This window comes from Euprymna scolopes, chromosome 25, assembly GCF_053919585.1.
Source record: "Euprymna scolopes isolate OS-2025 chromosome 25, ASM5391958v1, whole genome shotgun sequence".
Lineage (NCBI taxonomy): Eukaryota > Metazoa > Mollusca > Cephalopoda > Sepiida > Sepiolidae > Euprymna > Euprymna scolopes.
This window is the reverse complement of record NC_136506.1, coordinates 60,669,946-60,684,154: the sequence shown is the minus strand read 5'-3', so window position 1 is coordinate 60,684,154 and position 14,209 is coordinate 60,669,946. Positions and strand designations below refer to the sequence as shown.

General features: G+C 36.8%; 1 protein-coding gene across 4 annotated transcripts in view; it reads right to left on the bottom strand.

The window, feature by feature from the left end:
* The window catches only part of LOC145247378 (alsin-like), a 287,548-nt gene that overhangs the window by 149,775 nt on the left and 123,564 nt on the right, over positions 1 to 14,209 (bottom strand). For all 4 annotated transcript variants that reach the window (XM_080109061.1, XM_080109063.1, XM_080109060.1 and 1 more), the window contains 2 exons: positions 2,885 to 3,051; positions 305 to 414 (listed from right to left, as the gene is read on the bottom strand). In XM_080109061.1, the coding sequence (XP_079965187.1) occupies positions 305 to 414; positions 2,885 to 3,051 (277 nt within the window). The remainder of the gene's footprint in view (positions 1 to 304; positions 415 to 2,884; positions 3,052 to 14,209) is intronic.

The window sequence follows — 14,209 nt, the reverse complement described above, 5'->3', positions numbered from 1 at the left end:
GACCTGAAGTAGTTCAAGGAACCTTCCAACATTGTGTTTCTTCCTGTTGAAAAGAGATTCATTGGTTTCAAAAGTATTCTCTGGGTCTCTGATCTGCAGGAAATTCCTAAGGAAATATTCCTAGCAATGTCATGTGGTCAAGCTATTTTTCATTGGCTGAGCGTTTTACCATATTCCGGCAGTTTGCGCAAGCTGCCGGAATATTCAGAGGCAACATTGTGGAAAAACAGGTTGTTAAATGTAGAAGCATAAAAAAAAAAATAATAATTATAATAAATATAATAAATGAAATAAAAATACAAACACTAAGTTTTCCTTGGACAAAGTTTCCCTCAAAGTACATTCCATCCAATGTTACCACGATGCCATTACCATGGCGATTATCATCTTGCCACAATCCCATGTATTTTTCACCTGAAAAATAAAAATAAAATGTTTTCATATTGATTTCTATCAAAGAACAAGGAATGAAAAACCAGATTTAGTTTATTTGCAACTCTTCAGTATTGCCAACAGTTTAAAGTGACAGGTTTTACATAACACTATATCTGACCTCACATGAAGGCACAATTGTATGTATAAACAAAACACATATTTTTTAATTGATTTGGCATAACATTAGTTTATTTAAATTATTAATAAAAGATTAAAATGGTTGATATTTTTGGAAAGGATGATCGTGTGTGTGGGGTTGGAAGCACTTAGTTTATATCTTAAAATTTGAAATAGATGGCAATTTGTTGATTAATCAAGTCAGTTTTACAGAAGCAAGACTGCAAAAAAATAAATTTTAAGAATAAATTTTATTTACAAAATTCCAAAGGTCCTTTTGGGTAATAACCCATCGTCAGTGGAGAAATGAATCCTCTCTCTAGGATATAAATTGCAAAATGGCTATTTTATTTAGATTTAATTCCAAATGCTCAAAGATTAATTACCTCCCTTGAACATAACTGAATGAATTAATCTTTGACCGTTTGAATACACAAGAGAAGAGAATTATTTCCCCTGAACATGTAACGACATTAATTAATCTTTGAGTGTTTGGATTTAAATCTAAATAAAACAGCCATTTTGCAATTTACAAGGGCGTGCAATAAGTAATGCCCCTGACTCACTTCCAGTTGTCTGATTTAGCTGAAATTTTGCATATGCAATGATTTATATCTCTACGGGTTATGTGGCAAATTACAGCTCTGAACTAATTGTGGTTTCTGTTTTACAGGTGTTTGAACTGAGTCAGGTGTGAAATGGAGCCTGTTGAATGTCGAGCAGTGATCCGGTTTTTGTATTTGAAAGGACACACACCACAGGAGACTTTTGATGAAATGAAAGAAACTTATGGTGATAATGCCCCATCATATGACCTTGTAAAATGCTGGCATCGTGAATTCAAACATGGCCGGAAGTCTGTGGAAACAGCTCCCAGACCTGGTTGCACCCCCCTTCTGCCATTGATGAGGCATCTGTCTGTCAAGTTGAGGTGCCATTTTGGAAGATCGGCGCATTACTATTCGCCAAATAGCCCAAGATGTCAAGATTAGTACAGAGTCTGTGGAAACTATCATTCATGACCATTTGCATATGCATAAGGTGTCTGCCAGATGGATTCCCAGGTTGCTCACACCATTCCAGAAGCAAGAATGCGTTGAGTGCTCGAGGATGAATTTGGAGATGTGTCAAGAAGATGAGTCAAAGTTTTTCAAAAGGCTGATTACCCAGGATGAAACCTGGGTCCATCACTATGATCCAGAAACCAAAGCTCAGTCAATGCAGTCGAAGCACTTAGACTCACCACCTCCAAAGAAGGCAAGGGTGCAGCCCTCTGCTGGCAAGGTCATGCTCAATCTTCTAGGACCAGGAGTAGTGATGACAGATTTCCTGGCAAAGGGTACCACAATTACAGGAGCCTATTATGCTTCACTTCTGAGGAAATTAAGGGAAGCTATCAAAATCAAGAGGCGAGGCAAGATCAGCAAAGGTACCCTCCTCCTGCAAGACAACGCTCCGGTCCACAACAGATCAGAAGCATGGCCATGTGATTATGAAATCCTTCCCCATCCTCCCTACTCTTCTAACCTTGCACCCTCTGACTTTCACCTCTTCCCAGCCATGAAATTGTTTTTGAAAGGAAAGTGTTTCTCAGATGATGCAGCCTTGATTTCTGAAGTCACGTCGTGGTTGGAGGACCAACCTGGGGTGTTCTACAAAAACGGTCTCCAGAGCTGCATCAAACAATGGGAGAAATGCATAACTCTGGGTGGTTCCTATGTAGAAAAAGACTAATAACTGTGTCAAGTTTCGTTGTTCTACTGCCATGGGAAGTGGGTCAGGGGCATTACTTATTGCACACCCCTCGTACAGCCTAGAGAGAGGATTCATTTCTCCACTGATGATGGGTTATTACCCAAAAGAACCTTTGGAATTAAATACCACCCACAGTTAAAATTCAGGTAGATAAATGATTAAATATATATTAAAAAATAAAAAAAATATATTAAATAAAAAAAATATTGAATTATTTATTATTCATTTATTTATTTATTTTCACACAACGACTGTACATTCCTGCATTGTTCTAGCCTTCTAAAAATACATTTTATTTTAATATCTGTGTTATCAGATAAAATCTCACTTACACACACACACACACACACATATATATCTTAGTGGCCTAGCAAGGCCACAGGGGAGACAACCAAGCAAAGAAACCTAGCAATCACCATTTATACACACATATATTATGGCATATGCCTCTTTCACAAAGAAATGGAACCCCATTAGTTAAGTCAATAAAATGATATAAATGTTGGAATTGTAATTGTCTTTCCCAGATGCACTAAAAACAAATATAATAATCAATAAGGAATAGCAATATATTAACCCCTCAGCACATCATCAAGGACACCATATCCACAACGTTTGTCCGCCATCCATTCACCAATGTAAACACTTGCCACGCCCGCCAGGTGCTTTCCTTGGTGAAGAACTCCATGGCCAAATTTCTGACCATCTTTGAAGTAACCATCATAACGATCGCCATTTGGATAACTGAAAACAAAAAGTACAAATATTCAACAGACAAAATGGCTGCTTTTGTGTTTTTCTTGATATAATATACTTATATAGAGGGTAGAACATTCATGATTCTTAGCTCTTCATATATACATACCCTCTATTCTATAATAAAGAGCAATGTGTATGTGTGTGTGTATATATATATATATATATATATATATATATATATATATATATATATATATATATATATATATATATACAAAATTTTATGTATTCACATAAAATTTTGTATAGAGATATATTTTATATATCGATCTCAATATTTATTTCAGCATGAGTAGGACTAGATAGTAAGTTATTAAAATGTATAGAAATTAAGCTACACAGAATTTTCTGTGTTTCATCCCTGAAAATACTTATTAGGGTATAGTGACATTTCAGCCTTATGGGGATGAAACATGGAAAATTCTTTATAGCTTAATTGCCATACATGTAGAGTGTTTTTTATTGGAGGCAGCAAACTTTAAATTAAAATAAATCACAGAAAAATATTTTTATTATACAAATATGTAGTTTATTTCAAAGATAAATTTTTGGCATTTATAATTTAAATACAGTTTCAGGCATATGTGGTGTAATCTAGAGTTTTAATTTTAACAAAATCATTGAATTAGGTTGTATTTCGGTGATAACATGTCAAATGTTATCTAACAATGTAGATATGAGACTTTACATATCCTCCAAGAAAATAATCTAATGGAGTTTAATTGTATGAACATTTTCGTCAGTTAAAGATAATAGAGTTGTCAATTTAAAGTTCACTGCCTCTAAAAACAACAAAAAACAAACCCTGTATACATACATATATGTATACTAACAGGCCGCCCGGCATTATCCAGTCATAAAATACACTTAAATATGATATTTTGATTAAAGCAGATTTCGTATTTATTATTATATTATAGTGAACCCAGTATACAGTAATGATTAAAAAAGTTTAAAAAAAAAAAAAACACCGAGAATCTAAACCAAAACATGTAGCTTACGATTTAATTTTTCCTTCGACGCTAATGTCTGACCTATGAAGACATGTTTGCTGCAAGGCTAAAAATTAAAACATAAACCAATAGCTATTACGCTACGCTATTCGTAATGTCGTCATTTGACCTTCACCTGCCAAATACCATTTTTTTAAAAATTTTCACACTTTGGCACCTATTTTCCACAGTTAAAACCCAAATATAAAGTTTTGCATGGGTTCGAATACCCTATATATTAAGTTTCATGTCTGTAGACCAAAAGCTGACAGAGGAGTTTGGTAGGCAAAATTTTTTAAACAAATATATATATATATACACATACATAAATATATATAGAAAGAGGTTTGTGTTTACTATAACCTTTTTACGTAAATATTATGCAAGTAAAAACCATGTAGAATATCGGCATGAATATAATTACATGTAATAGTTAATTAAAGATGATCATCCCATAAGAAAACCGAAAAAAAACTAATATGGAATTAATTAAAATGAATGTTAAAAGACTATGCAAATTAGCTAGATCTTTTAATGCAATTCCATGACCCATATATAACACAATTGTATTTTCTTTTTAAATAAATAGAACAAAGGGGTTTTAATATGATATCAATACACAAAAAGAATCCAATTTATAGGAGAATACATACATATATATATATATAGAGAGAGATAGGACACCAAGAATTATTAATGTTCTCCTCTATCACAGTCACACAAATAAAATTTTTTTAAAAATACCAGATGAATCCATTTCATTAAAAATGAGAAAGCAAATGGAAATTTAAAAAAAAAAAAGAAAGGAAATTGATAAAGCAAATTTATTTTCATTTTTTTTTTTATCTTTCTTCAACCTTTTCAATTTTCTTTCTTTTTTATTTCACCTCTACAGATTTTATTGCATGATTTTTAACAAAGGACGTACATAATTAAAAACAGTGCTGTCATTTAAAATATCTTAGTTTGAAGTATATTTTGAATAAATAAAAGAAATTTCATTAATTTTTAAAACTCATTTATATCCAGATCACACATTCTAATTAATTTTCAAGCCGAAATAAAAGCAGAAACTTTATAGAATTCACATAAATATTCAAAATTTTGTTAATTTATTTAAATAAATAAAAAGAATCTGTTTAAATAAATTTTGTCATTATTTAAAATTATTAAATTATTTACTTAAACATAATTATTTAAATTTTACAAATTAATAACTTCACACTTTTGTATGAAGGACTTTACCATATTATCTTTTTGCTGCTGTTATTGTTGTTAAACAATATGATATGTACGGTTATTTATTCTGTGAAATGGGTTGAGTCACATCTAATAAATTTGGGGTGGGGATCTATTTCTCCCAGATCTGGAAGATGAGATCATTTGCAAAGTTGTCTAGGGGTGGTGGAGCTATAAGCAATTATAAACGATGTGTTTACCAGTCTCCTCTCCAACTTCAGACTTTCTTCTTTATTGACAGCTCCTCCAATCTTCTTTAGTACTTGATCTGAATGATTTTGATTTGGCTTATTGTTATCTTGTAAGGAACTTTCCAGTCAGTTCACCTCCCGCTGGTGATTTTGATTTGGCTTATTGTTATCTTGTAAGGAACTTTCCAGTCAGTTCACCTCCTGCTGGTGATTTTGATTTGGCTTATTGTTATCTTGTAAGGAACTTTCCAGTCAGTTCACCTCCCGCTGGTGATTTTGATTTGGATTATTGTTATCTTGTAAGGAACTTTCTAGTCAGTTCACCTCCCGGTGATGATTTTGATTTGGCTTATTGTTATCTTGTAAGGAACTTTCCAGTCAGTTCACCTCCCGCTGGTGATTTTGATTTGGCTTATTGTTATCTTGTAAGGAACTTTCCAGTCAGTTCACCTCCCGCTGGTGATTTTGATTTGGCTTATTGTTATCTTGTAAAGAACTTTCCAGTCAGTTCACCTCCCGGTGATGATTTTGATTTGGCTTATTGTTATCTTGTAAGGAACTTTCTAGTCAGTTCACCTCCCGCTGGTGATTTTGATTTGGATTATTGTTATCTTGTAAGGAACTTTCCAGTCAGTTCACCTCCCGGTGATGATTTTGATTTGGCTTATTGTTATCTTGTAAGGAACTTTCCAGTCAGTTCACCTCCCGGTGATGATTTTGATTTGGCTTATTGTTATCTTGTAAGGAACTTTCCAGTCAGTTCACCTCCCGCTGGTGATTTTGATTTGGCTTATTGTTATCTTGTAAGGAACTTTCCAGTCAGTTCACCTCCCGCTGGTGATTTTGATTTGGCTTATTGTTATCTTGTAAGGAACTTTCCAGTCAGTTCACCTCCCGGTGATGATTTTGATTTGGCTTATTGTTATCTTGTAAGGAACTTTCTAGTCAGTTCACCTCCCGCTGGTGATTTTGATTTGGCTTATTGTTATCTTGTAAGGAACTTTCCAGTCAGTTCACCTCCCGGTGATGATTTTGATTTGGCTTATTGTTATCTTGTAAGGAACTTTCCAGTCAGTTCACCTCCCGGTGATGATTTTGATTTGGCTTATTGTTATCTTGTAAGGAACTTTCCAGTCAGTTCACCTCCCGGTGATGATTTTGATTTGGCTTATTGTTATCTTGTAAGGAACTTTCTAGTCAGTTCACCTCCCGCTGGTGCTTTTGATTTGGCTTATTGTTATCTTGTAAGGAACTTTCTAGTCAGTTCACCTCCCGCTGGTGATTTTTATTTGGCTTATTGTTATCTTGTAAGGAACTTTCTAGTCAGTTCACCTCCCGCTGGTGCTTTTGATTTGGCTTATTGTTATCTTGTAAGGAACTTTCTAGTCAGTTCACCTCTCGCTGGTGATTTTTATTTGGCTTATTGTTATCTTGTAAGGAACTTTCTAGTCAGTTCACCTCCCGCTGGTGATTTTTATTTGGCTTATTGTTATCTTGTAAGGAACTTTCTAGTCAGTTCACCTCCCGCTGGTGATTTTTATTTGGCTTATTGTTATCTTGTAAGGAACTTTCTAGTCAGTTCACCTCCCGCTGGTGATTTTTATTTGGCTTATTGTTATCTTGTAAGGAACTTTCTAGTCAGTTCACCTCCCGCTGGTGCTTTTGATTTGGCTTATTGTTATCTTTTAAGGAACTTTCTAGTCAGTTCACCTCCCGCTGGTGATTTTGATTTGGCTTATTGTTATCTTGTAAGGAACTTTCTAGTCAGTTCACCTCCCGCTGGTGCTTTTGATTTGGCTTATTGTTATCTTGTAAGGAACTTTCTAGTCAGTTCACCTCCCGCTGGTGATTTTTATTTGGCTTATTGTTATCTTGTAAGGAACTTTCCAGTCAGTTCACCTCCCGCTGGTGATTTTGATTTGGCTTATTGTTATCTTGTAAGGAACTTTCTAGTCAGTTCACCTCCCGCTGGTGCTTTTGATTTGGCTTATTGTTATCTTGTAAGGAACTTTCCAGTCAGTTTACCTCCCGCTGGTGATTTTGATTTGGCTTATTGTTATCTTGTAAGGAACTTTCCAGTCAGTTTACCTCCCGCTGGTGATTTTGATTTGGCTTATTGTTATCTTGTAAGGAACTTTCCAGTCAGTTCACCTCCCGCTGGTGATTTTGATTTGGCTTATTGTTATCTTGTAAGGAACTTTCCAGTCAGTTCACCTCCCGGTGATGATTTTGATTTTGCTTATTGTTATCTGGTAAGGAACTTTCCAGTCAGTTCACCTCCCGGTGATGATTTTGATTTGGCTTATTGTTATCTTGTAAGGAACTTTCCAGTCAGTTCACCTCCCGGTGATGATTTTGATTTGGCTTATTGTTATCTTGTAAGGAACTTTCCAGTCAGTTCACCTCCCGGTGATGATTTTGATTTGGCTTATTGTTATCTTGTAAGGAACTTTCTAGTCAGTTCACCTCCCGCTGGTGCTTTTGATTTGGCTTATTGTTATCTTGTAAGGAACTTTCTAGTCAGTTCACCTCCCGCTGGTGATTTTTATTTGGCTTATTGTTATCTTGTAAGGAAATTTCTAGTCAGTTCACCTCCCGCTGGTGCTTTTGATTTGGCTTATTGTTATCTTGTAAGGAACTTTCCAGTCAGTTTACCTCCCGCTGGTGATTTTGATTTGGCTTATTGTTATCTTGTAAGGAACTTTCCAGTCAGTTTACCTCCCGCTGGTGATTTTGATTTGGCTTATTGTTATCTTGTAAGGAACTTTCTAGTCAGTTCACCTCCCGCTGGTGCTTTTGATTTGGCTTATTGTTATCTTGTAAGGAACTTTCTAGTCAGTTCACCTCCCGCTGGTGATTTTTATTTGGCTTATTGTTATCTTGTAAGGAACTTTCTAGTCAGTTCACCTCCCGCTGGTGCTTTTGATTTGGCTTATTGTTATCTTGTAAGGAACTTTCTAGTCAGTTCACCTCCCGCTGGTGATTTTTATTTGGCTTATTGTTATCTTGTAAGGAACTTTCTAGTCAGTTCACCTCCCGCTGGTGATTTTTATTTGGCTTATTGTTATCTTGTAAGGAACTTTCTAGTCAGTTCACCTCCCGCTGGTGATTTTTATTTGGCTTATTGTTATCTTGTAAGGAACTTTCTAGTCAGTTCACCTCCCGCTGGTGATTTTTATTTGGCTTATTGTTATCTTGTAAGGAACTTTCTAGTCAGTTCACCTCCCGCTGGTGCTTTTGATTTGGCTTATTGTTATCTTTTAAGGAACTTTCTAGTCAGTTCACCTCCCGCTGGTGATTTTGATTTGGCTTATTGTTATCTTGTAAGGAACTTTCTAGTCAGTTCACCTCCCGCTGGTGCTTTTGATTTGGCTTATTGTTATCTTGTAAGGAACTTTCTAGTCAGTTCACCTCCCGCTGGTGATTTTTATTTGGCTTATTGTTATCTTGTAAGGAACTTTCTAGTCAGTTCACCTCCCGCTGGTGATTTTTATTTGGCTTATTGTTATCTTGTAAGGAACTTTCTAGTCAGTTCACCTCCCGCTGGTGCTTTTGATTTGGCTTATTGTTATCTTGTAAGGAACTTTCCAGTCAGTTTACCTCCCGCTGGTGATTTTGATTTGGCTTATTGTTATCTTGTAAGGAACTTTCCAGTCAGTTTACCTCCCGCTGGTGATTTTGATTTGGCTTATTGTTATCTTGTAAGGAACTTTCCAGTCAGTTCACCTCCCGCTGGTGATTTTGATTTGGCTTATTGTTATCTTGTAAGGAACTTTCCAGTCAGTTCACCTCCCGGTGATGATTTTGATTTTGCTTATTGTTATCTGGTAAGGAACTTTCCAGTCAGTTCACCTCCCGGTGATGATTTTGATTTGGCTTATTGTTATCTTGTAAGGAACTTTCCAGTCAGTTCACCTCCCGGTGATGATTTTGATTTGGCTTATTGTTATCTTGTAAGGAACTTTCCAGTCAGTTCACCTCCCGGTGATGATTTTGATTTGGCTTATTGTTATCTTGTAAGGAACTTTCTAGTCAGTTCACCTCCCGCTGGTGCTTTTGATTTGGCTTATTGTTATCTTGTAAGGAACTTTCTAGTCAGTTCACCTCCCGCTGGTGATTTTGATTTGGCTTATTGTTATCTTGTAAGGAACTTTCCAGTCAGTTCACCTCCCGGTTATGATTTTGATTTGGCTTATTGTTATCTGGTAAGGAACTTTCCAGTCAGTTCACCTCCCGGTGATGATTTTGATTTGGCTTATTGTTATCTTGTAAGGAACTTTCCAGTCAGTTCACCTCCCGGTGATGATTTTGATTTGGCTTATTGTTATCTTGTAAGGAACTTTCCAGTCAGTTTACCTCCCGCTGGTGATTTTGATTTGGCTTATTGTTATCTTGTAAGGAACTTTCCAGTCAGTTTACCTCCCGCTGGTGATTTTGATTTGGCTTATTGTTATCTTGTAAGGAACTTTCCAGTCAGTTCACCTCCCGCTGGTGATTTTGATTTGGCTTATTGTTATCTTGTAAGGAACTTTCCAGTCAGTTTACCTCCCGCTGGTGATTTTGATTTGGCTTATTGTTATCTTGTAAGGAACTTTCCAGTCAGTTTACCTCCCGCTGGTGATTTTGATTTGGCTTATTGTTATCTTGTAAGGAACTTTCCAGTCAGTTTACCTCCCGCTGGTGATTTTGATTTGGCTTATTGTTATCTTGTAAGGAACTTTCCAGTCAGTTCACCTCCCGCTGGTGATTTTGATTTGGCTTATTGTTATCTTGTAAGGAACTTTCCAGTCAGTTTACCTCCCGCTGGTGATTTTGATTTGGCTTATTGTTATCTTGTAAGGAACTTTCCAGTCAGTTTACCTCCCGCTGGTGATTTTGATTTGGCTTATTGTTATCTTGTAAGGAACTTTCCAGTCAGTTTACCTCCCGCTGGTGCTTTTGATTTGGCTTATTGTTATCTTGTAAGGAACTTTCCAGTCAGTTTACCTCCCGCTGGTGCTTTTGATTTGGCTTATTGTTATCTTGTAAGGAACTTTCCAGTCAGTTTACCTCCCGCTGGTGATTTTGATTTGGCTTATTGTTATCTTGTAAGGAACTTTCCAGTCAGTTCACCTCCCGCTGGTGATTTTGATTTGGCTTATTGTTATCTTGTAAGGAACTTTCCAGTCAGTTTACCTCCCGCTGGTGATTTTGATTTGGCTTATTGTTATCTTGTAAGGAACTTTCCAGTCAGTTTACCTCCCGCTGGTGATTTTGATTTGGCTTATTGTTATCTTGTAAGGAACTTTCCAGTCAGTTCACCTCCCGGTTATGATTTTGATTTGGCTTATTGTTATCTGGTAAGGAACTTTCCAGTCAGTTCACCTCCCGGTGATGATTTTGATTTGGCTTATTGTTATCTTGTAAGGAACTTTCCAGTCAGTTCACCTCCCGGTGATGATTTTGATTTGGCTTATTGTTATCTTGTAAGGAACTTTCCAGTCAGTTTACCTCCCGCTGGTGATTTTGATTTGGCTTATTGTTATCTTGTAAGGAACTTTCCAGTCAGTTTACCTCCCGCTGGTGATTTTGATTTGGCTTATTGTTATCTTGTAAGGAACTTTCCAGTCAGTTCACCTCCCGCTGGTGATTTTGATTTGGCTTATTGTTATCTTGTAAGGAACTTTCCAGTCAGTTTACCTCCCGCTGGTGATTTTGATTTGGCTTATTGTTATCTTGTAAGGAACTTTCCAGTCAGTTTACCTCCCGCTGGTGATTTTGATTTGGCTTATTGTTATCTTGTAAGGAACTTTCCAGTCAGTTTACCTCCCGCTGGTGATTTTGATTTGGCTTATTGTTATCTTGTAAGGAACTTTCCAGTCAGTTCACCTCCCGCTGGTGATTTTGATTTGGCTTATTGTTATCTTGTAAGGAACTTTCCAGTCAGTTTACCTCCCGCTGGTGATTTTGATTTGGCTTATTGTTATCTTGTAAGGAACTTTCCAGTCAGTTTACCTCCCGCTGGTGATTTTGATTTGGCTTATTGTTATCTTGTAAGGAACTTTCCAGTCAGTTTACCTCCCGCTGGTGCTTTTGATTTGGCTTATTGTTATCTTGTAAGGAACTTTCCAGTCAGTTTACCTCCCGCTGGTGATTTTGATTTGGCTTATTGTTATCTTGTAAGGAACTTTCCAGTCAGTTTACCTCCCGCTGGTGCTTTTGATTTGGCTTATTGTTATCTTGTAAGGAACTTTCCAGTCAGTTTACCTCCCGCTGGTGATTTTGATTTGGCTTATTGTTATCTTGTAAGGAACTTTCCAGTCAGTTCACCTCCCGCTGGTGATTTTGATTTGGCTTATTGTTATCTTGTAAGGAACTTTCCAGTCAGTTTACCTCCCGCTGGTGATTTTGATTTGGCTTATTGTTATCTTGTAAAGAAACTTTCCAGTCAGTTCACCTCCCGGTGATGATTTTGATTTTGCTTATTGTTATCTGGTAAGGAACTTTCCAGTCAGTTCACCTCCCGGTGATGATTTTGATTTGGCTTATTGTTATCTGGTAAGGAACTTTCCAGTCAGTTCACCTCCCGGTGATGATTTTGATTTGGCTTATTGTTATCTTGTAAGGAACTTTCCAGTCAGTTCACCTCCCGGTGATGATTTTGATTTTGCTTATTGTTATCTGGTAAGGAACTTTCCAGTCAGTTCACCTCCCGGTGATGATTTTGATTTTGCTTATTGTTATCTGGTAAGGAACTTTCCAGTCAGTTCACCTCCCGGTGATGATTTTGATTTTGCTTATTGTTATCTGGTAAGGAACTTTCCAGTCAGTTCACCTCCCGGTGATGATTTTGATTTGGCTTATTGTTATCTTGTAAGGAACTTTCCAGTCAGTTCACCTCCCGGTGATGATTTTGATTTGGCTTATTGTTATCTTGTAAGGAACTTTCCAGTCAGTTCACCTCCCGGTGATGATTTTGATTTGGCTTATTGTTATCTTGTAAGGAACTTTCTAGTCAGTTCACCTCCCGCTGGTGCTTTTGATTTGGCTTATTGTTATCTTGTAAGGTACTTTCTAGTCAGTTCACCTCCCGCTGGTGATTTTTATTTGGCTTATTGTTATCTTGTAAGGAACTTTCTAGTCAGTTCACCTCCCGCTGGTGATTTTTATTTGGCTTATTGTTATCTTGTAAGGAACTTTCTAGTCAGTTCACCTCCCGCTGGTGATTTTTATTTGGCTTATTGTTATCTTGTAAGGAACTTTCTAGTCAGTTCACCTCCCGCTGGTGCTTTTGATTTGGCTTATTGTTATCTTGTAAGGAACTTTCCAGTCAGTTTACCTCCCGCTGGTGATTTTGATTTGGCTTATTGTTATCTTGTAAGGAACTTTCCAGTCAGTTTACCTCCCGCTGGTGATTTTGATTTGGCTTATTGTTATCTTGTAAGGAACTTTCCAGTCAGTTCACCTCCCGCTGGTGATTTTGATTTGGCTTATTGTTATCTTGTAAGGAACTTTCCAGTCAGTTCACCTCCCGGTGATGATTTTGATTTGGCTTATTGTTATCTGGTAAGGAACTTTCCAGTCAGTTCACCTCCCGCTGGTGATTTTGATTTGGCTTATTGTTATCTTGTAAGGAACTTTCCAGTCAGTTCACCTCCCGGTTATGATTTTGATTTTGCTTATTGTTATCTGGTAAGGAACTTTCCAGTCAGTTCACCTCCCGGTGATGATTTTGATTTGGCTTATTGTTATCTTGTAAGGAACTTTCCAGTCAGTTCACCTCCCGCTGGTGATTTTGATTTGGCTTATTGTTATCTTGTAAGGAACTTTCCAGTCAGTTCACCTCCCGCTGGTGATTTTGATTTGGCTTATTGTTATCTTGTAAGGAACTTTCCAGTCAGTTCACCTCCCGCTGGTCTCCATAAATCCTCCTTATTTTCCCATGTTGGTATGGAGATAACTCGATTATTCTCCTTTTACTTGTGTCTTTGGCTTGATCGTCCAGCATATTATTGCCAAGTGACTTGGCACTCATTGCCACTGAGGCTTGAGAATCTGAATATCATGTTCATCTTCGTTTGATGATAATTGTGATGGATGGGCCAACTGGATCCTTTGCAGAACTGAAAGATTCCCTCCGCTTCTTGTTGCATTGTTCAATATTTTAATTTCTGCTTGAACATTGTCTGATTTGGCTCGCTTTGGAAAAAATAATTACAGAAAAAAATCAAGGATTTTATAAAGATTTTTATTTTCTCTTGGTTCATATAACCTTCATTGTGGATTGAAAAAATGGCTGGTCTCTCCATCGTATACTCATACCACACCTGTCATTAAAAACTACCCTTTATACATCTCAGCCTATTGAAATCAATCGCTTAAGAGATATTGTCTCATCTCTGGTTATATGACATCACAGTAACACATGTTCTCACCACGTCTCATTATTTTCACCCCAACCTCACAACATCCCCTGAGCTGTGTTCATATTCCGTTCTATCTCCTCTGGGATCCTCTGACCACTCTGTTGTAACAGTTAAGATAAAAATGAAATGCTATAAGTCTTCAGACGTACCTCTCCACCGTACTGTATATCGATACTCTATGGCTGACTGAGACAGCTTCCGTACATTCATATCTGACCTACCTCTGCATTCCATGTTTAAAAAGGATGTGCTCTCTATAGTATCAGACCTGACCGAATGGTTAATTGTAGGCATAGATCGATTCATACCATCCAAA